The 20,628-nt window shown below is 43.8% G+C and overlaps 1 protein-coding gene across 1 annotated transcript; it reads left to right on the forward strand.

Moving 5' to 3' along the window:
• The first annotated feature begins 2,020 nt into the window (after positions 1-2,020).
• Positions 2,021-18,571, forward strand: LOC117052411 (phospholipase A2 inhibitor and Ly6/PLAUR domain-containing protein-like). Its single transcript, XM_033159309.1, has 5 exons — positions 2,021-2,100; positions 4,741-4,863; positions 9,514-9,666; positions 17,161-17,307; positions 18,213-18,571. The coding sequence occupies exons 1-5, from the start codon at positions 2,049-2,051 to the stop codon at positions 18,368-18,370; spliced, it is 633 nt and encodes a 210-aa protein (XP_033015200.1). The 5' UTR covers positions 2,021-2,048; the 3' UTR covers positions 18,371-18,571.
• Positions 18,572-20,628: the final 2,057 nt, after the last annotated feature.

Below are 20,628 nucleotides of genomic sequence, written 5' to 3' on the forward strand. Positions count from 1 at the left end.
AAGGTTTCCTGTGAATTAAAGGCTGACTAAACCTCAGGGGTGTAGGGAGCTACAAGAAATGCCCAAATAAAAGAAACTTAGTCCTTGGGGTATAGCATAAGGGTCAAGGCACTTTGGGCTCACATTGTTTAAGAATTTGTGGAAATAAACATAAGTACCTTGAATGTGACCTGGCAGCAAATTGGCATCCAGTGCCACTGCTGCTGTGATCACTCTGGCTGTTGCATTCTGCACTTGCTGCAGCTTCTGGACTTGATATAAAGACAGCCCCACTGCATGCTGCTATAATCAAGTCTTGAAGTTACCTGTGCATGAAACACTGTGTCCAGGCTGCCAAGCAATTGACCTATCTCCAAGACCCAGTAATCACTCATTCACAAGGCCTGCACTTTCTCATGGTTCAAGCTCAATTTGTTGGTTGTCATGCACCATGGCATCCAGGCACCAACCCAGAGTTTACGTAATGGAGATTCTGGAGTGGGTATCTACAACATATGGATGACATTTCACTCCAAAACTCCAATTAACACTTCCCAACAGCTTCATATTGCTGTTCAATAGCCACTGCATACACTCCAACATTCCTCAGATGAAAACATGGGCATTTCTCACTCCCCACAACTGAAACTCCCCCCATTTACCCCCTCCAATGCCCACACACAGCATTTTCCTAAAAAAACCTTAGCCTTCCTACAGATCTACCACATGTGATAGAATGACCCCTCGCAATTCTTACATTTCCAATATTTATATTCCTATACATTCAAGCAAAGCTCTTTAGAATTAAATACCACTGGTACATCATCTAATAATAATTCCCTCATATAAGATGAAGAAGATGGTGAAGTAAAAGGACATGAGTCCAATGTCACTCTCCCAACCCCCTTCATTGTGATTACCAACATCTGGGAGTCACTGGTCTCTAAGGTGCTACTGGAAAGAATTTTTTTTAATTTTGTTTTGAGAAGAAACAATGTGAAGAATCTAAGCTTGTTGTTGTTTAGTCGTTTAGTCGTGTCCAACTCTTTGTGACCCCATGGACCAGAGCACCCCAGACACTCCTGTCTTCCACTGCCTCCCGCAGTTTGGTCAAACTCATGTTAGTAGCTTCGAGAACACTGTCCAACCATCTCTTCCTCTGTCGTCCCCTTCTCCTTGTGGCTTCAATCTTTCCCAATATCAGGGTCTTTTCCAGGGAGTCTTCTCTTCTCATGAGGTGGCCAAAGTATTCTCAGCTTCTTTACCCCAAACACAAATGCATTTAATGGGACTGAGGAAATATAGATTATGAGTCATGGTGCACTTTATTACTATACAACAAAGGAAACTGGACAGACACTTGTGTCCCCTTACCAATGATGATGATGATGATGATGACTATCAGGGAAATCTGGCAAAATTGCCTGGACCTCTGGAATTCTAATTCAACTTCACTGCTGAGCTTTGAATTCTGGTGTAACCTGATCGGTCTTCACTTCCTGCGTGGTGAAATTGAGAATGCCACAGGTTAAGGGGGGGGAACATGTCCTTGGAGTTCTTGGGTGGGGGAAGAGAGTGATTCACCCCAAATACAGCTGCATTTAATGGGAGTGAGGGGATCTGAGTCACTGTGCATTTTATTACTGAACCACAATGGAAACTGTGGACAGTCATTTGTCCCCCTTTCAAAAAAGTTCATGCTGTCAGGGAAACTGCCTTGGCTTCCAGAAACCTATTCCAATTTCAGTGCTGTAACCTGATGGCACTCGTTTCCCCCACAGCCAGGGTGGTGAAATTGAGGCTGGCACAGATTAGGAGGGACGTGTCCTTGGAGTTTTTGGAAGGGGGAAGAGATTAAACTGGTTTCCAACACTGCTTTACATTATCTTATAGCATGATTAGAATTCTAGCTATTTATGACACTGCCCTGAATCCGTTGTTCCTGGGTGCTGGCAAAGTGTTCCTTACAATCCTGTATAAATTCCTCCAACTAAGCCTCTTCATGCATCAGTTCCTTGTTCGGCCCAGTGCTGTTCTCAAACTCATTCCTGGCTCTTCAGCTCTGTAGAATGATGAAGACACTCCTGATATCCTGCCTTCTCTTGGCCCTGCTTCCTCCAGGTGAGCAGAACCACAGCTGCTGTGCTGTTCATCATGGTTCCAGGAAGGAAATAAGTGGGGGGTCAGCCATTAAAGGAGGAGAAGAAAGGAACAAGGACTTGTGGTTTCTTTGAAAGGGGGAGGAATAATGCACAAGGCCAGATGACAAATGATAGATTTTTTTTGTGTTCCCAATATTTATTTTTATTTAACCAACTGCATAGAGAGAGGTGTGGTATCCCCAAGTACATTTAAACAAAGAGTAAGTTTCTTGCATTTATAGAAATCTGAGATAGGAGACAATGTATAGGCACAATTCTTCTCATATTTTAGAGTGGAATTTCTCTGCCCCCACATGCAATCTTTTACTTTGCTGGTGTTACACGCCACCCCAATCTCTGAGTGGAGTCAGGTTCCAAGGTACCAGATGTGCTTAAAAGAGTATTTCATGTTTGCTGGAGCTGATGGGAGTTGTAGTACAACAACTTCTGGAGGGTTGAAGGTTTCCCCACACCTTCTCTACTGGTCCTCTCCCTCAGCCTGCAGGAGCCATCCTGGACAATCATTCTCTGGTCTATGCAAGGCCCACCCTCATTCACAGAGTTTAAGAACTACAGAGGGAATATACAGGTACTGTATTTTTCACTCCATTGGATGCAGCACCAGACCACAAGATGCACTTAGTTTTTAGAGGAAGAAAACAAGGGAAAAATATTCTGAATCAAATGTACTAAACTACCGTGTTTAATAAACAACCAGTATAGCAGCATAATATTTCAACCATGTGAACTGAACTGCAGTCAATGGTGGCATTAAGAACCATCATCACTGATGGGCATGTGAGGTGGGACTTACCGGTATCTGTCCCCAAGCCCGATATTTTATTAAAGTTGGAAGAGAGAGGGAGCGAAGGAAGGAAGAGAGAGGAAGAACTAACATTTGTAGGTGCCTGTGGGTTATAATGGAACTCCGGAGCAAGAGGACGAGGAGGAGAGAGACGGGAACACCACTGCTTTTATAACTGTGCCTATCAAAGTCTTTTTTCCTTATTCACTTCCTTGTGGCCGTGCAGAGCCACTTGACCCAAATGGAACTCTCTGCATGCCTCATTAAAATGCCAATAGAACTCCTAACGCCTCATTAACAACTGATAACACAACAAATCTTGTCAAATCTTGCCTGAAAGGGGATATAAATGTACAGTACCTTAATAAAACTCTGAACCTCAAGGAAAACCTGTTACGCTTGGCTTATAAACATGGACACTGTATCTCCGAGTCCGAAATGTATCCCTTCATTCCAATTTTTGTCTCCCAGCATAATGTGTTACTGTTTCCTTTAACTCTGGAAGGGTAGGAGGCGGAGGCCGATGGGCCGGTGGAGGGCAGCTGAGAGGAAGTTTTGACAGCTCCTCCAGCTGCTGCTGAGGGAAGGGAATTTATAAGTGGAAAGTGCCCAAGGAGGCGGGGAGGGGTGAAGGGTGAAGGAGACAGTTCCTGAGAGGGAGGGAGGGTGTTGCATGGTTAACGGACACAACACCCTCCTCCCTGAGGTGGCGACAGTGGTCTCCGTGTTACAGCCTCAGAGGTGCACTCGGATCCCTGCTCTTGCGAGTGTCAGAGGGGGGCAGCGGCAGAAGCGGGGGCAGATGGACGAGCAGCCAAAATGGCTCCTTTCACCCGCTTGTCCATCTGCCCCTGCCTCTACCGGTGCCCCCCTCTGATGCTTGCAATAGCAGAGATAGGAGCCTGCAGAAGAGGCACAGCGCAGCACGGAAAGAAAAGCAGCAGCCACTTACATGCCATTGCCGCTTTCTTTCCATACAGCGAGCAGGGAGAAGGGAAACACAGCAACGCCATGCCTCCCTCCTCCCTGTACAGCAAGAAAAGTGGCTGCCGCTTTTATTGTTGTACAGGAAGCACAGGCGGACGGAGCTGCTCATTCCCGCCCGCCCCTTTGGGCTGTTCGTTCCACTCCGCCCCTTTGCCACTGTCGGTGATGGGGGGGGAGAGGAACGGACAGCCCGAAAGCAGTGCTTTTGAGCTATTCGTTCCCCCCACCCCTTTGCCGCTGTCAGTGACGGGGGGGGGGAGGAACAGAGAGCCCGAAAGCAGCACTTTGGGGCTGTTCGTTCTACCACCACCCCCCTTTTGCCACTGCCGGTGATGGGGGGAGAGGAATGGACAGCCCGAAAGCAGCGCTTTTGAGCTGTTCATTCCCCCCCCTTGCCACTGTCCATAAGACGTGCAGACTTTTCCCGTCCCTTTTTAGGAGGGAAAAAGTGCATCTTATGGAGCGAAAAATACGGGAAGCATTATGTACATGAACAATGGCCCATCTAGTCTAGCATCTTGTTCTTGCCATGGGTCCTATGGGAAGCCCATAAACAGGACCTGAGTGCAACAGCTCCCTTTCTGCGATTTCCAGAAACTAGTATTCAGATGAATAGTGCCTCCAATGTTGGAGAAAGAATATATCAATTGAGGATGGTAAACATGAATTTATCCATTCCACTTTTGAAGCTATCCCAGTTGGTGGCCTTTGCTGCCTCTCGTGAGATGGAGTTTGTAGCAGAAAGTGTTGTGTTAATGTACCTTGATGCAGACCTATTCCCACTACACAGTTACTAAGGTTTTCAAACCCATTTTCCCCTGTCTGCAGTGGCATCTCTGACATGTGAGTCTTGTTGGAATGAAGAAAAAGACTGCAAAAACGCCACCACTGTGGAGTGTGACAAGTCCAGTGACCAGTCCTGCATGTCTGCCCTTGGAGAAGGCAAACTGTGTAAGTGAGAAGAACTTTCAACCTTTTGACCACCAAAACGTAAACCTCCAGACTTACTTTCCAAGGTCAAAGCTTAGCCACAAGCCACAGAACATGACTTTTCATAAAGTATTGTTCTAGGTTCTGCATTGCCTGTAGGACTAGCAGGGAAGAAATTCGAGTCAGTTCATATTTAAAGGTGTGTTTACTCAATTTGTAGAGCAAAACAAAGTCATGCTTCAGAATCTGCACTTCTCCCATTTTTGCAATTCAGTTGTCCAGCCATGTAATCAGTAGACAAATGCCCATACTAGGGTAAAGTGTGCCTATAAGAACCTACAACAAAATCCAGCAACAGCCACATAATTCATAAGAAGAGGTAAGACTAAAGATAAAAAATATCGATATCAGTAACAGCAACGAAAGCTCATACCAAGAACAAACTCAGTTGGTCTCTAAGGTGCTACTGGAAAGAATTTTCTATTTTGTTTCGACTATGGCAGACCAACACGGCTACCCACCTATTACTGATTTGGTTATACTATTAGAAATACATTGACAGATAATCATGAAATTATTGTGAGGTTTAATAAGTCAACTGTTTATATTTGGACAGCTTTTCTGCTGTACTTTATTTGAAGGAGAAAAACAATCATTTCCTTTTTAGGAATATTTTATTTGTTGAATATAAGAACAACATATAATCAAATACAAGCAATCAAATACAGTTTTCCCCTCATCCCCCCCAAAAGGAGCCCCAACTACATCCAAGTAATTACATTAGTAATATAATCAACTAAAAAATTATTTCTACAGTTGCTGGTTTAAAAAATACCATTCCAAATGCTCCCATGTGTCATCAGTGGTTTAAATGCATGTTCTTTCTTTGATACATATGTAATAAAGGAGGACCACGTTATGTAAATGTTATGTAATTTCTCACGTTGTTTTCTTTCATGCACCCTTTCTGTTAACATTTCCATCAAAATTAATTCGCAGACATAAGCATACCAAACTTCATATAGGTTGACATTTAATGTCCTCGTGTCTAGCAACAGCAAGATGTGCTGCAGTTATAACATTAAGTCTTTGTCTCTAAGATTTTGTGCTTCATCTGCAAATATAGAAATCATTGCTATTTTGGGATCTAAATTGATCGACTGAGATGTAATTTGTTCCATTTCCTGAAATATTTTTAACCAGAAGTTTTTATCAATGGTCATTTCCACCGCATGTCTATAAATGTTCCTTCATTCCCACAATTTCTCCAACATTGCAGAGAAATATTTTTGTCTATTTTGCTTAGCAATGTGGGATGCAAGTACCATCTGTGGGTTAGCTTTAAGTAAGTGTTTTCTCTTATTCAGGTGGAAATAGCTTGAAAAGGGGCTTTTTGCCACATTCCTTCCCACAAACCATCATCAATCTCTTCTCCCAACTCTCCTTCCCATCAAGTCTTCAACATGGAGGGCTTTGAGGTTAAGAAATTTACAATCGCTTTATAGATTAAAACAATTAGACCTTTACCTCTTGGGTCTGTGGTATATAAAATATTTTCAAATGCAGTTAGTGACTTCGTCCCTTGTTTGTGGATTTCTGTGCTACTTATAAAATGGATGACTTGATGGATTACTATCCAATTGTGGGGAAAGTTTTGAACCATTTCTTGTAGTATTATTCCAGAAAATGGGGTGTTTTATTTGTAAAAGTCTTTAAGTCAAAACAGGCCCACATTTTCCCATTTTTCAAAGCGGAATGTTATGTCTCTAGTATAGAAAGTAGGGTGAAATGCCAATGATATTCCAGGAGAAGGCTAAGAGACCATCCATGGAAACCATTTCTTCCAAACTTTTAGATTAGATAATAAAAAGGGGTTTTCTATCTCAGTAAATGTCTTTTTATTATTTTGCCAAAATGGGACCCCGCTTATTGAATTCTGTTCATTTGGGTTTTCCATATTTAGCCAAGCTATTTGTTGAGATCCTTGAATTACCAGAAAAATGCTATGTAGATGGGCTGCTGCATAGTACCACATGATATTAGGTACTGCCATGCCACCTCCTTTGGCTGGTTGTTATAACGCTTTATATGGTAACCATGACCTTTTATTCTGGTGTATAAATTTTAGAAGCATGTTTTGCCAATTTTGTTACTTTTTTGTCTTCTATGGCTATTGGTAAGACTGTAAAGAGATAGAGGAGGTGCGGCAGCACCATCATTTTTATAGTGGCGATTCGGCCCAACCATGACAGCGAACCCTTGCTCCAAGTTTTCAGTTTTTGTCTAATCTCTCAGATCATTGGACCAAAATTAAGTTTTTCCACATTTTGAAGGTTCCTGGAGATAATAACTCCTAAATATTTAAAATATTTCTGACAAAGTATTATTCCAGTGGAATGCTGAAGCTGTAGTTGTGAATACATAGCAGGTATGATTTGATATAGTTAACACAAAAACCAGAGACCTTTGCGTAAACATCTAGAATTTGCTGGGAGACTTGTTCCAGGGTGAGACAGCATCAAAGCTACATCATCTGCGAACATGTTCACCAGATGACTCTGCCCATTAATTTGTATTCCAGACACCTCAGGGTCTCCCCTAAGTGCTAGAGCCAAGGGTTCCATAGCCAGGGCAAAAAGCAGGGGCGCCCCGGCACATCAATGTAGGCTCTGACTGTATACCATTTATCAAAATATTTGCGGTGCAATCCTGATATAAAGTAGTCAGCAGTGCAAGGAATGGGGCTCCCATGCCAAAACCTCGCAAGGTTTCAAAAAGAAAATTCCACTCAAGACGGTCAAATGCCTTCATTGCATCCAATGTAAGGATGGCTGTTGGTGCCGGTTGGTTTGATCCCCAGTATATTGCATTGAGGATTAATCATTTCCTTAATAACAATTTAAACAATTTATTTATCTAAAACCATAACAATTATAGCATATGTATCCATGTTTGTTAACTGATGTGGTTAAATGATTTTTTAAGAAAAACCCTGGAGTTATAACACACATGGAAAACTTAAAACAAATCCTTATTTCTTGATGAGGATAGCCTTTGGACTATAATGTAACTTAAATAGAAAACTATCTTTAGAAAGATTTTTCCTCCAAAAGCATTTTATTTTAAAAATCCAATTTAAATTTAAAAACGTCCAGTTTAATTAAAAAAATATCCTATTTAAATAAAAAATCTAATTATTTTGATATTTTTTTTTAAAAAAAATTATTTTTATACACCCTGTCCAGTTACCTGGGCAGCCACAAAACTTATTTCACTGATGAATTGCTTCCCATGAAGCTTCCAGAACGGATCCCATTCAATAAGGAGACGGGTGGTAGCAACCTCTGAAGGGCCAAAATTTGAGGGAGGTATGGCTGCCCACCACTCAATGGAGAAGTTTGAAGGAGTCACCACCTTGTGTGAGTCAACAGTGGAGTGCAGGCTCCGGGCTAAGACAGCCTTGGCTGCCACCTGGCTGCCTTTTTCAGCACAGGAGGAAAGACAGGGCCCACTCTGCCAGTTGAAGGCAGCCAGTCAGTGCAGGCAGCCCTGCAAGGCGCAGATAGGGTGGCTTTGCAGTCTACGCTTTGCAAACAACCACCCCACGAGGAAAGAGGCAGTGTGCCTGCATGGGCACTAGCGAGGTGGAGGGAGCCTCAGAAAGGAGCTCCGAGGTGGTATTCGATGCCAACTAAACTTGCTAAAATGTATAGAACTCAAGATAAGGTATGTTGGAAATGTAAGGAAAAGGAAGGGAATTTCTTTCATATGTGGTAGACGTGTCCTAAGATTAAAGCCTACTGCGATATGAAATATAATGAACTGAAGAAAGATTTTCAAAAATACTTTTAGTAAAAAACCAGAGGTTTTTTTTAGTTAGGGATAACAGGTGAAGAAATTCCCCAAAAAGACATAAATATATTTATGTATGCTACCACGGCAGCAAGGATACTTTTAGCCCAGAAATGGAAACAGCAGGAACTTCCAACATTGGAAGAATGCCAGACGAAGATGATTGAATATGCCGAGCTGGCGATACTGACGGGGGAAATCTGAAACCAGCATGATGAACTGTTTGAAAAGGACTGGAGTAAATTTTACAACATATGAAGGGACACTGCAAACATTTTAAAACATTTGCAGGATTGATTTAAAATATTTTGTTAGGTTATGATTTGATACCTGTTTATAAATATTAGAAATAATTCTTTTAAGTATGGAGATAAGGTAAATAGGGTGATTTAGAAATGCGAAGATAAAAGTGATTGCATATGGAAGTCAGGGGGGTGGGAGGAAATCAAAGCTCAATTTGAGCAAAGATATATGTGATGAAGAAATTTTATTTGGATGTTATAAAGGAAAAAAGAAAATTTAATAAACATTGTATTTAAAAAGAAAAAGAAAGGAGCTCCAAGGTCCCTGCCACAAACAACAGGGACATTGGGTGGCTCAGCTGGGGGAGAGGAGATGCTGAGGAGGTGGCAGATCTTGCCTCCAAGGATCACACCACAGCTTCAAAGGCAACAGCATCAGGCGATGCTTTTCTTGGCAGTCAGATCTCCTGCCCCTGTGGATCCTGCCACATAAGGCTATCATCAGTCCTTTCCTCATGGGTAGTCCAGCCCTATCTCCAGGTCTAATTATGTCCTTTTCCAATTCTTTCTTTTATAGCACTTTTTGGGTCAGCAATAGCTTTCAAGGGTTGCACCAATACAGAGTTGTGTGATGCAGAAAATCCCAGTGCCTCCATAACCTCATCAATGTACATCCACTACAAGATCTCCTGCTGCAAAACTGATATGTGCAACAGCAGACCTCCCGAAAGTAAGTATTATGAGGAAAGATGGTCTCACAATACTCAAGTAATGAGAGAGGTCCAGCTTGGTGAAAATCTTGCCCTTCCGCGCTCTTGCCAACACGTCGTCGATACGAGGCATAGGGTACGCTATCGGTTTAATCAGGAAATTCAAGAATTTATAATCACACAACAGGTGGTGCTGTTGCGTCTGCTTCTTGTCGACAAAAAACACCGGGCTGCCCCCGGCCGCCTTGGACTCCCTTATGAAACTCCTCTGCACGTTCTTGCCCGAGTCTAAAAGCACTGGTACTTCCACGGGATACCCATTGGGGAGCTCCAGCACCAGTTTAATTACAATCCCTGCCGCCAGTGCATCGGGTTGGGGCTCTTTTATTGGTTCTGTGACTGGCCACGGCCCCCTCTCTGCTGCCAGGCTCCTTCGTTTCCCGCAACCGTCTCCTGCTCCTCACTGGCTTCCTTGACCGTTGTCTGAGCCATTCCCTGCCATTCCTTGCGCTGCGGGCAACTCCTTGTGAAATGGTCAGGCTGATTGCAGAGGAAGCACCTTTTGGCTTCCTTCCAGCCCTTGCTCTCTGCCCTCTTGGGGAAAACAGCATTTGAAAGCTGCTTGGCGCAGGCTCCGCTGATTTCCATTGGCTCCTCCACTCCCGCTCTGGGCATCGCGCCAAATGGCTTCTAAGGAATGTGGTTGCCTTGCCAATGCTCTCCCTGCATTTCCCGCTTCTCCACCAACCTCGCTTCCTGCCTGACTCCAATGGCGAGGGCGTAGTGTTTCAGTTCATCCATGGATCACACCTTCGGTCCCTGAGACAGCTCACCCTTGACTTTGGAGTTTAGCCCGCTCCTGAAAAGGGCTTCCAACAGCCCAGAGTTGAGATCGCACCCCAGTTTATGGTTTTTTCCCCAAAAATTTTTAATTGATTTTTAAGAAAACACAAACGAACAACACATACAACAAAAAACATTACAACAAAATACACAACAAAAAATTAATAAAAACAATTAATTATATCTATCTAATCCTCTTTTATAACATTCTATATTGACTTCCTCACGCCCTCTCCGTCTGCTTTCCTTGTAAATCATCTTTAGTAATTTCTTTACCTTTTTATAATCTAATGTTAATATAAAAAACAACTTTCTGTTAATTTTAAACGCCTTAACATTACTTCATCTATAACTACGTCTTATCTAACTTCCATATCTGCTGCCTGTCTATTTCTTCCTGCTTGTTTTAAATACAAATCTTAGCATAATTCTTTAAATATACTTTAAATTTATTCCAGTCTTTCTCCACCGCTTCATTCCGCTGGTCTCGGAGTTTCCCGGTCAGTTCAGCAAGCTCCATATAGTCCATCATTTTCATCTGCCATTCTTCAATCATTGGTAGATCCTCTGTCTTCCAGTTTTTAGCTAGTAAGATTCTTGCTGCTGTTGTGGCATACATAAAGACTGTTCTATCTTCTCTTGGGATTTTACTGGTTTAAAATACCCAGTAAAAAGGCTTCCGGTTTTTTACTAAATGTGTTTTTCAGCACCTTTTTCAACTCATTGTATATCTTCTCCCAGAAGTCTTTTACTTTCGGGCACGTCCACCACATATGAAAAAAATGTCCCTTCTACTTGCTTACACTTCCAGCATTTATTGCATTGTCCATGATACATTTTTGCCAACTTAACCGGTGTTAAATACCACCTATACATCATTTTCATGACATTTTCTCTCAAGCTATTACATGCTGAAAATTTTATACCTGTTTTCCATAGTTTTTCCCAGTCCTCTAGCATGATGTTGTGCCCTACATCCTTTGCCCAATCAATCATTACAGTTTTTACCATTTCATCTTTTGTATGCCACTCAAGCAATAAATTATACATTCTGGATAGATTTTAATCTTTGGTTCTATCAATTCCGTCTCCAACTTGGATTTCTCTGACTGAAAGCCATACTTCTTATCCAACTTATACAATTCATTAATCTGATAATATTGCAGCCAGTCAGATACTTTCCCTTTCAGCTGATCATATGAAGATCCCACCCCAGTTTATGGATCAGCATGGTGAATCGGGACCAATATTCCTGGACCGAGCTGCCCCCCTGCTTCAGGCTGAGCAGCTGTTGTGACATGACCTCCCCTTCCACCTCACTCTGGAACATAGTGTCTATTGCCTCCAGAAACTGCACCCGATTTTTCAAAGCAGCATTCTCTTGCGCCATCAGAGGAAGCACCCATTCTCTCGTGGGACCCTCCAAATGCGCAATCACAAAGGCGACTTTTTCCTCCTCCAACGTAAACTCTTTCCCTTGCAGATCGAGGGCATATTTGATCTCAGTCCTGAAACCCTGATATTGCTGGCTGTTACCACTGAAATTGCTCACAAGCGCCGGCACCTTTTTACAAATCTGCACCGCCTTCCCTGCTCCCTCCTGCCTCCTCCTTTCATCCAGCCTTGCAGTGAGGTCACTCACCTGCAATTGCCGTTCCATGTTCCGGTGCCGGAGATCATCCAAAGACATGCCATGTCCCGTTTCTTCATGCCCTCCAACAGCTCCTTGCTGCGAGACGTCACATCCCTCCGGGGCTGCTGTCTCCTTACTCATCTCTGTGCCGGCTTTTCCCACCCATGGAAAGCTTCAATGACTTCCAGGATGCTGTCAGGGCGTAGTGCTGCTTCCCACGAGTAACGACTCTCGACTCCCGATCTGTATATTTACATCGATTTATTATACAAATATGTACAAGTCAGAGCTAAAGATCTAGTGTCCATTCAGTCACTTTCAGATCCCGGAAATGGCGCTTGATGGGAACGCCTCCCACACAATAGTTGGGGAACCCCAAAACTCCTCCGCTCTTCCTTCCATTAAATTTCCCTATGTTGTTGAGGCGACGGGGCTGACACCTCCCCCTCTGTTCCTGAGCTGCTCAGTTGGCTGCTCAGGTGGTGTTTGGGCTCTCTAGAGTCTGACAGCCCCTCCACCATGCCGCCCTGTTCCTGCTCGTCGCTGTTGCATGATGTGCTCAGACTCTCCAGGCGTTGCTCAGACACCTCAGCATCCGAAACCCCTCTCACCCCCTCATTGTGCTCTCTGCTGACCCCTGGTGGTCCCCTGACAGTTGGTAATAACAAGGTTGTGCGCTGCACATATCATCAAAAGTAAGATTCCGTTCTGGTTGCAGCTGCCAATTCCTCCTTTCCCAATAGTCCCAGGCCACAGATCGACATCTCACCCAACTCCTGCCCAGGAGGATGATTTTTATCTTTCTTAGGCGTCTCTGATAGGGTGGTATCCAGCTGAGAGTAAAAAATTTCTTAAATGTCTTCATTGGCATCCAGTGTTGGTGCATAAGCACTTCTAAGAGTAGCCTGTTGGTTTTTGGTGAGCTTCATTCAAAGGGTTGAGAGTTTAATGCCCGTAGGGACTTCTGACAGGAGCTTCACAAGATCGTTGTTGATGGTGAAGCCTACCCCATGTATCCAATGTTCTTGTTCAGATAGACCTTTCCGGAAGAAAGTGTGGTCTCCTTTTTCTTCTTTCAGTTGTCCCTCGCCTGCTGTTTGAGTCTCTTGAAGTGCTGCAATATCAATGTTAAAACATTGCAGCTCTCGTGCAATGATGGCAGTTCTGTGTTCAGGACAATCGTTGTCTGTGTTATGAGACAAAGTCTGTATATTCCATGTTCCAAAGTTCAATTGTCGACAGCTAGGTGTTGATCCCACTGAGCGTGGTAATCCAGTCAGGGGGAAAGGGAGGCAGACTATGTTTAGGGCAACTTTTCTAGCCCCTCCCCTTTTCGGGGTGAGCAGAGTGGATCCTAAAAAGGGCTGCTCAGTCATGGATACAGCTGCCTAGCTGCTCAACTGCCTCGTTCCTTGAGTCAGAATGACTAAATCTGTATCCACCACCCAAGTGCTGGTTCATGACCAGGAGCTTCCACATTTCACAATCCTGCCCCAGTTACCATTTGCCGATTGCCACGGGACTTTTGAGGTTTGGGTTTGAGATGCGTTTTTGGAAGATTCCTGTGTGAATTTGTCTTATGTGTGTAGATCAGTGCACGCTACGCACAGTCTTCGCAGTAGGGCTCTGTTCTGATGGCATGAGTAGTCACGACGAACGAGTAGATTCCTATCCGCTGCAGCCTTCATCTGCCTTCACAGCCGTTGTAACATACCACTTGTTATCATCCACCTGTTCTGCAGTTCAGGACTTCTTGGATCATTCTTTTTCTAGCTCCTTCGCTTTGACCTTACCGCCTTGGGTGACCCTGCTGGGTGTAGGAGATTTCCAATGGCTTCACTCACAAGGGTCATAGGAATGTGCAAGCCCACTCACCACGACAAAGTGATGATCCAGTGAGTGAGAAGGCAGTATGATACCTCTGGATTGGCCAGGCCTTCTACAAACATCCACAATGTGGGCCCCTGCCTTCAACAAGAGAACAGTGCTTTCTAAGGGGATATCTGCATTATTTAATAACATAGCATAGTAAAAGAAAAACTGCAGATAGAACAAAACCAAAAACCATGCATCAATAACAAGATTACTTGAACAGCATGCAGCATTCATGAGCAAAAATTACAAGGGAGCTTTACAGTTTTACCTTATTCCTAGAAACATTCCTTGTGTGATGCTACTTGCAGCATCCTTCTCCTGCAGCATCTTCTGATATTTTCTTCCCTACTCTTTCCTTCAAAGAGCTTGAGGTGGCATGTCTGGCTCTCCATTTCAGCCTCAAACACCTGTGTGAAATAAGTCAGGTCACTAAAAAAAAAGTCAGTCACTAAAAATATTTATTCTTTTGTAATTGTTGCTATATTTGTATTGTCCCTATTGTTGTTGTTGTTGTTGTTGTTGTTGTTCAGTCGTTCAGTCGTGTCCGACTCTTCGTGACCCCATGGACCAGAGCACGCCAGGCACGCCTATCCTTCACTGCCTCTCGCAGTTTGGCCAAACTCATGTTAGTAGCTTCGAGAACACTGTCCAACCATCTCATCCTCTGTCGTCCCCTTCTCCTTGTGCCCTCCATCTTTCCCAACATCAGGGTCTTTTCTAGGGAGTCTTCTCTTCTCATGAGGTGGCCAAAGTATAGGAGCCTCAACTTCAGGATCTGTCCTTCCAGTGAGCACTCAGGGCTGATTTCTTTAAGGATGGATAAGATCTTTTTGCAGTCCATGGGACTCTCAAGAGTCTCCTCCAGCACCATAATTCAAAAGCATCAATTCTTCGGCGATCAGCCTTCTTTATGGTCCAGCTCTCACTTCCGTACATTACTACTGGGAAAACCATAGCTTTAACTATATGGACCTTTGTCGGCAAGGTGATGTCTTTGCTTTTTAAGATGCTGTCTAGGTTTATCATTGCTTTTCTCCCAAGAAGCAGGCGTCTTCTAATTTCATGACTGCTGTCACCATCTGCAGTGATCATGGAACCCAAGAAAGTGAAATCTGTCACTGCCTCCATTTCTTCCCCTTCTATTTGCCAGGAGATGATGGGACCAGTGGCCATGATCTTAGGTTTTTTTTATGTTGAGCTTCAGACCATATTTTGCACTTTCCTCTTTCACCCTCATTAAAAGGTTCTTTAATTCCTCCTCACTTTCAGCCATCAAGGTTGTATCATCAGCATATCTGAGGTTGTTGATATTTTTACCGGCAATCTTAATTCCGGTTTGGGATTCATCTAGCCCAGCCTTTCACATGATGAATTCTGCATATAAGTTAAATAATCATGGAGACAATATACAGCCTTGTCGTAAACCTTTCCCAATTTTTAACCAATCAGTTATTCCATATCCAGTTCTAACTGTAGCTTCTTGTCCCACATAGAGATTTCTCAGGAGACGGATGAGGTGATCAGGCACTCCCATTTCTTTAAGAACTTGCCATAGTTTGCTGTGGTCGACACAGTCAAATGCTTTTGCGTAGTCAATGAAGCAGAAGTAGATGTTTTTCTGGAACTCTCTAGCTTTCTCCATAATCCAGCGCATGTTTGCAATTTGGTCTCTGGTTCCTCTGCCCCTTCGAAATCCAGCTTGCACTTCTGGGAGTTCTTGGTCCACATACTGCTTAAGCCTGCCTTGTAGAATTTTAAGCAAAACCTTGCTAGCGTGTGAAATGAGTGCAATTGTGCGGTAGTTGGAGCATTCTTTGGCACTGCCCTTCTTTGGGATTGGGATGTAGACTGATCTTCTCCAATCCTCTGGCCACTGCTGAGTTTTCCAAACTTGCTGGCATATTGACTGTAGCACCTTAACAGCATCATATTTTAAAATTTTAAATAGTTCAGCTGGAATATCATCACTTCCACTGGCCTTGTTGTTAGCAAGGCTTTCTAAGGCCCATTTGACTTCACTCTCCAGGATGTCTGGCTCAAGGTCAGCAACCACACTACCTGGGGTGTATGAAACCTCCATATCTTTCTGGTATAATTCCTCAGTGTATTCTTGCCACCTCTTCTTGATGTCTTCTGCTTCTGTTAGGTCCTTTCCACTTTTGTCCTTAATTGTGGTAATCTTTGTACGAAATGTTCCTTTCATATCTCCAATTTTCTTGAACAGATCTCTGGTTTTCCCCATTCTGTTATTTTCCTCTATTTCTTTGCATTGCTCGTTTCGAAAGGCCCTCTTGTCTCTCCTTGCTATTCTTTGGAAATCTGCATTCAATTTCCTGTATCTTTCACTATCTCCCTCACATTTTGCTTGCCTTCTCTCCCCCGCTATTTGTAAGGCCTCATTGGACAGCCACTTTGCTTTCTTGCATTTCTTTTTCATTGGGATGGTTTTTGTTGCTGCTTCCTGTATAATGTTACGAGCCTCCATCCACAGTTTTTCAGGCTCTCTATCCACCAAATCTAAATCCTTAAATCCCTGTTATACCTAATTGCAAATTCAAATGTATCCCTATCGTGTTTTATGATTTCCTTGACATTATATGTGGGCGGGAACTGGCCTGTGACCTTAATAATAAATTCATTCAACTGAACCCTGGGCTCTAACCACCCTTGTTCCAGATGTAGACCTTCACTCAGCCCTTCTTCCTTGGTGGGCAGAGGCATCATTTTGTGGTTCGCCTTAGCATTCCCAACACCCGGGTGTGTGCTTTTATTGTAAACACTATTATAACACTAGGACAAATAATTCTGGGAGTGGTAGTTTCGTAAAGGTGCTGAGATCTGTAGCTAACGTTTTGTCTCTCAGAATGCCTCTCAATGGTGCTCAGTGTTAAGCCAAACTGCTTAAAGCAGTATCCCTGTGCTTGAAATGTATGCTGTGAATGTGGCCCCAGACAGAAATCTCTTGCACCTTGCACTAATGTAGCCATGGATGTATGGAGCATGGCTGAAGCACTTCGCTTGGAGAAGTGCTGGAAGGTGGTACACATCCCTCTTTGAAGGAAGAGTACCATTCCCACCCCTCGCAACCAGCCAGATGTGGATTGCACCTGCAAAAGAAATACATTAACTGCAACGTTGGGGTGGGGTGGTGATTGTTTTACAGTGCCTGAGCCTGAGAAGAGGAAGCTCAATGGGCTGAAGTGCCCGAGTTGCTTATCCATCTTCTCAGAGGAGTGCGAGGGCCAGAAGACCGTCAGCTGCAGAAATGAGGAGGATCAATGCTTCTACTATGGGGGTCGCATGAAGTTCGGTGAGTCTTGTATGCTGGACTGCAGCTAGGGCCCCATCTGTGCTATGCATTTAAAACAGTACCACACCACTTTGAGCATTCATGGCTTACCCTAAAAGATTTAACTTTTTAAGTGTGCTGAAAGTTATTAGTAGACCCACGTTGCCCTCACAGAGTGTCTGGGATGGGCAGGAGCCCAAGGAGGAGGAATGTGTGGGCAGGGAGGTGGACAGAGGAGGAGAATACAGGGGAAGGGGCTAGGGATTTCTGGGGTTCTTGCCTGGAACCCTGTGCCTGTTTATTCCATTTTCCCCCAGGAACATCTTAAAAGCCTATTCAGATAGGGATATGCTCTATTCCCTTTTGCTGTTCATTCCATTGAGTTTTAAATGTTTTAATGGTATTAACTGCTTTTATTGCCAATGTAAATATTTCTTGTAAACACCTAGCAGTATTTATTGCAATCAAGCGGTATATAGATTTTGTTAAATAGAAATACATCTTAAAATTTGCACTTTAAATTGGGGGGGGGGTCAGGATGGAGACCCTCATGCCCAGAGGCCAAAGGCGTCTCTCTCTCTCTGGCACTTGGGATCCTCCTTAGCCACACCTCCTCTCCCTAGGCCACACCCCTCATAAGCCCCAACTTCATAACCTACCCGAATGTTTTGGCCTGGCTGGATTGTGGCCCCTGAACTCTTGGTTCCATGGAGGGAGGACAGAGAGTCGGGTTTGAATGTATCTAGAAAACAGCCTGCCGTGTAAAGGTGAATTTTACATAAGTTTCCATTGGCATGTGGACTTCCCAGAAGGTCACCCATCCTGGAAAAAGGCTCTTGGTCTGAGAAATGTTGCCCACCCTTCTGTTTGAGGGAGAGGGTTTTCAAGGGGATTCAAAAAGTATATGTGGTCTTTTTTCTCAAAAGGGGGAAGCAACCTGATGATCGCTGTCCGAGGCTGTGCAACAGCTAGTATGTGTGACTACGGTGAGGGGTTGATGCAGGCCAATCTTGAATCATTAGGAATTGAGTTCACTCAAGCAGAGTGCACCAAAGCAATGGACGATGATGGCAATGAGATGTAGCTGAGGGAAGGCAAACCTCCTCCGCCCAGAAAAACCCACCATTAATAGAAACTGGCAGCCGAGAGGTTGAAGCAGGGGAGGTCTCAGCCTGAGGATTTCCAGGCTTTCTTTCCAGAAGTCTAGAAGTTCCTCCTCAAGGACAGGCTGTATTTGACTTTCATGTGCAAATGAAGTCATTGAATCATGTCCAAAATAAATATATATGGCAAATCATGTGTGTTGTATCATTTTACCAAATGCAACAATTGTTGGGGGAAATAACAGTGCTTGGAGATGGGAGATAGATTTGGCAGCAGGCGGGGGGGGGGATATCCCTGGATAGACTTCCATGTCCAATTTTAATCAATAATTTGTCGACTTTGGGTAGTGCATCCCATTTCTCCACTTAAGGTAAAATGGGGAGAAAAAAGAAATGGAACAAAGATAAAGTCCCTACCAGAGAAGAATGGCAGACTTTGGGCTGCCTTGTTGTCAAGAGTGGTGTATCCCGTTTCGCCACATGAGGTAAAATGGGGAGAACCATAGCAGCTGTGCTGCACAACCTCCACCAAAGCTTATACTTCAGTAATTGCTTTAAGAACCAATCAATGAATACAGCATATTTTTTTCTGCCAACCATGTAAATATTCTAAGGTATTTACTTTAAAATCCGTTGTGGCTGGTCCATCGTGTACAAATTCGGATACTTTTAAAAGTGTCGTTTTGAAATATCTGGGGAGATTAATCAATCAGAGTCTTATACTGGGACACATTTCAGTCATGTAACAGCTCTGACTGCATGTTGAGGCAGACAATTCGGTCTCACAGTTAAAGAGAGCCAGCAAGCTTTGCTTCCATTTTTTAGGGGGACTTGGGTTTCTGCTGGTTCCACAAAAGTTTGAGTTAACTCTTTCTTAGTAAAAACACAATTTTCACGGTGCCAGGCCTAATGAGCACAACAGCTCATTTCCTGTTGTTTTACTCCATGAAATCAGTTGCCAAGACGAAAGATCCCCAACGCCTCGCATCTGTCTTTGTCTCCTGTCCAGGGCTTTTCCCATGACTGAGACTGTGAGCGGCTGATCCCTCCTCTGCCCTTTTCAAACCCCTCCTGGGAGGTCTTTTGGGGGGAGAAGGGGAGTAGCCTGTTGAAGGAGGAGGGGAAGTCACCTGTGACCAGAGGCACCAACTTGGGCCCCAGAATGTGGGTGCCCACCACACTCAAGCACAACATGATGGTATGATGTTACGTCATCCCATCACCTGCTGCCATTCAAGTAGAGATGTGTATTGATACAAGGAGAGGTTGTATTTATTAGACATTAGTAACAGATACAGCAGCCTTGTCCAGAGGGGCTTAAAATTGTGATCCACTAACAAAGACATACTTTGGTCAAGCTTATGATGAAGTCTGGGTAAAAAAAAGACAATCACAGGAATATCCAAATAAAAAGAAAAAATCAACACCGTGGAAGATTCGTGGAACGAGATGAGCGTATGTCTATATATAGTAATACTATATAGAGACTTGTGCCCTCCATCAGAGTCTTTTACAGGGAGTCTCCTCTTCTCGCGAGGTGGCCAAAGTATTGGAGCCTCAGCTTCAGGATCTGTCATTCCAGTGAAGACTCAGGGCTGATCTAAGCTTACAGTAAATTATATAGAAATATTATATATTACACTAATATATACATAATACAGTGGTACCTCGGGTTAAGAACGTAATTCATTATGGAGGTCCGTTCTTAACCTGAAACTGTTCTTAACCTGAGGTACCACTTGGAGGGCACAAGGAGAAGGGAATGGCAGAGGATGAGATGGTTGGACAGTGTTCTCAAAGCTACTAACATGAGTTTGGCCAAACTGTGAGAGGCAGTGAAGGATAGGCGTGCCTGGCATGCTCTGGTCCATGGGGTCATGAAGAGTCAGACAAGACTGAACGACTGAACAACAACAACAACAACAACAACAACAACAACACTTTAGCTAATGGGGCCTCCCGCTGCCACCGCGCCACCCCCACGCAATTTCTGTTCTCATCCTGAAGCAAAGTTCTCAACCCAAGGTACTATTTCCAGGTTAGCGGAGTCTGTAACCTGAAGCATCTGTAACCCAAGGTACCACTGTACTAACACTGCACCAAGAAAACTCTCCCTGGACATCTGTGATGCTGCCACACTCCCCCTCGCATTCCCCAAACGCCAAAGTCCATATCATTCACACTGTCTTAGACTCTCATCACAAGTGAAACAAAAGCAAAGGACGTGGAACTGTGCTTG

Source organism: Lacerta agilis, chromosome 8 (assembly GCF_009819535.1).
Source record: "Lacerta agilis isolate rLacAgi1 chromosome 8, rLacAgi1.pri, whole genome shotgun sequence".
NCBI classification, from domain to species: domain Eukaryota; kingdom Metazoa; phylum Chordata; class Lepidosauria; order Squamata; family Lacertidae; genus Lacerta; species Lacerta agilis.

Excerpts from the sequence above, each read along its gene's own strand:
- LOC117052411 (XM_033159309.1), top strand. The coding sequence starts at position 2,049 with ATGATGAAGACACTCCTGATATCCTGCCTTCTCTTGGCCCTGCTTCCT. Across the intron at positions 4,864-9,513 it reads CCTTGGAGAAGGCAAACTGT|CACTTTTTGGGTCAGCAATA; the intron begins GTAAGTGAGAAG and ends TTTCTTTTATAG. Across the intron at positions 17,308-18,212 it reads TGGGGGTCGCATGAAGTTCG|GGGGAAGCAACCTGATGATC; the intron begins GTGAGTCTTGTA and ends TTTTCTCAAAAG.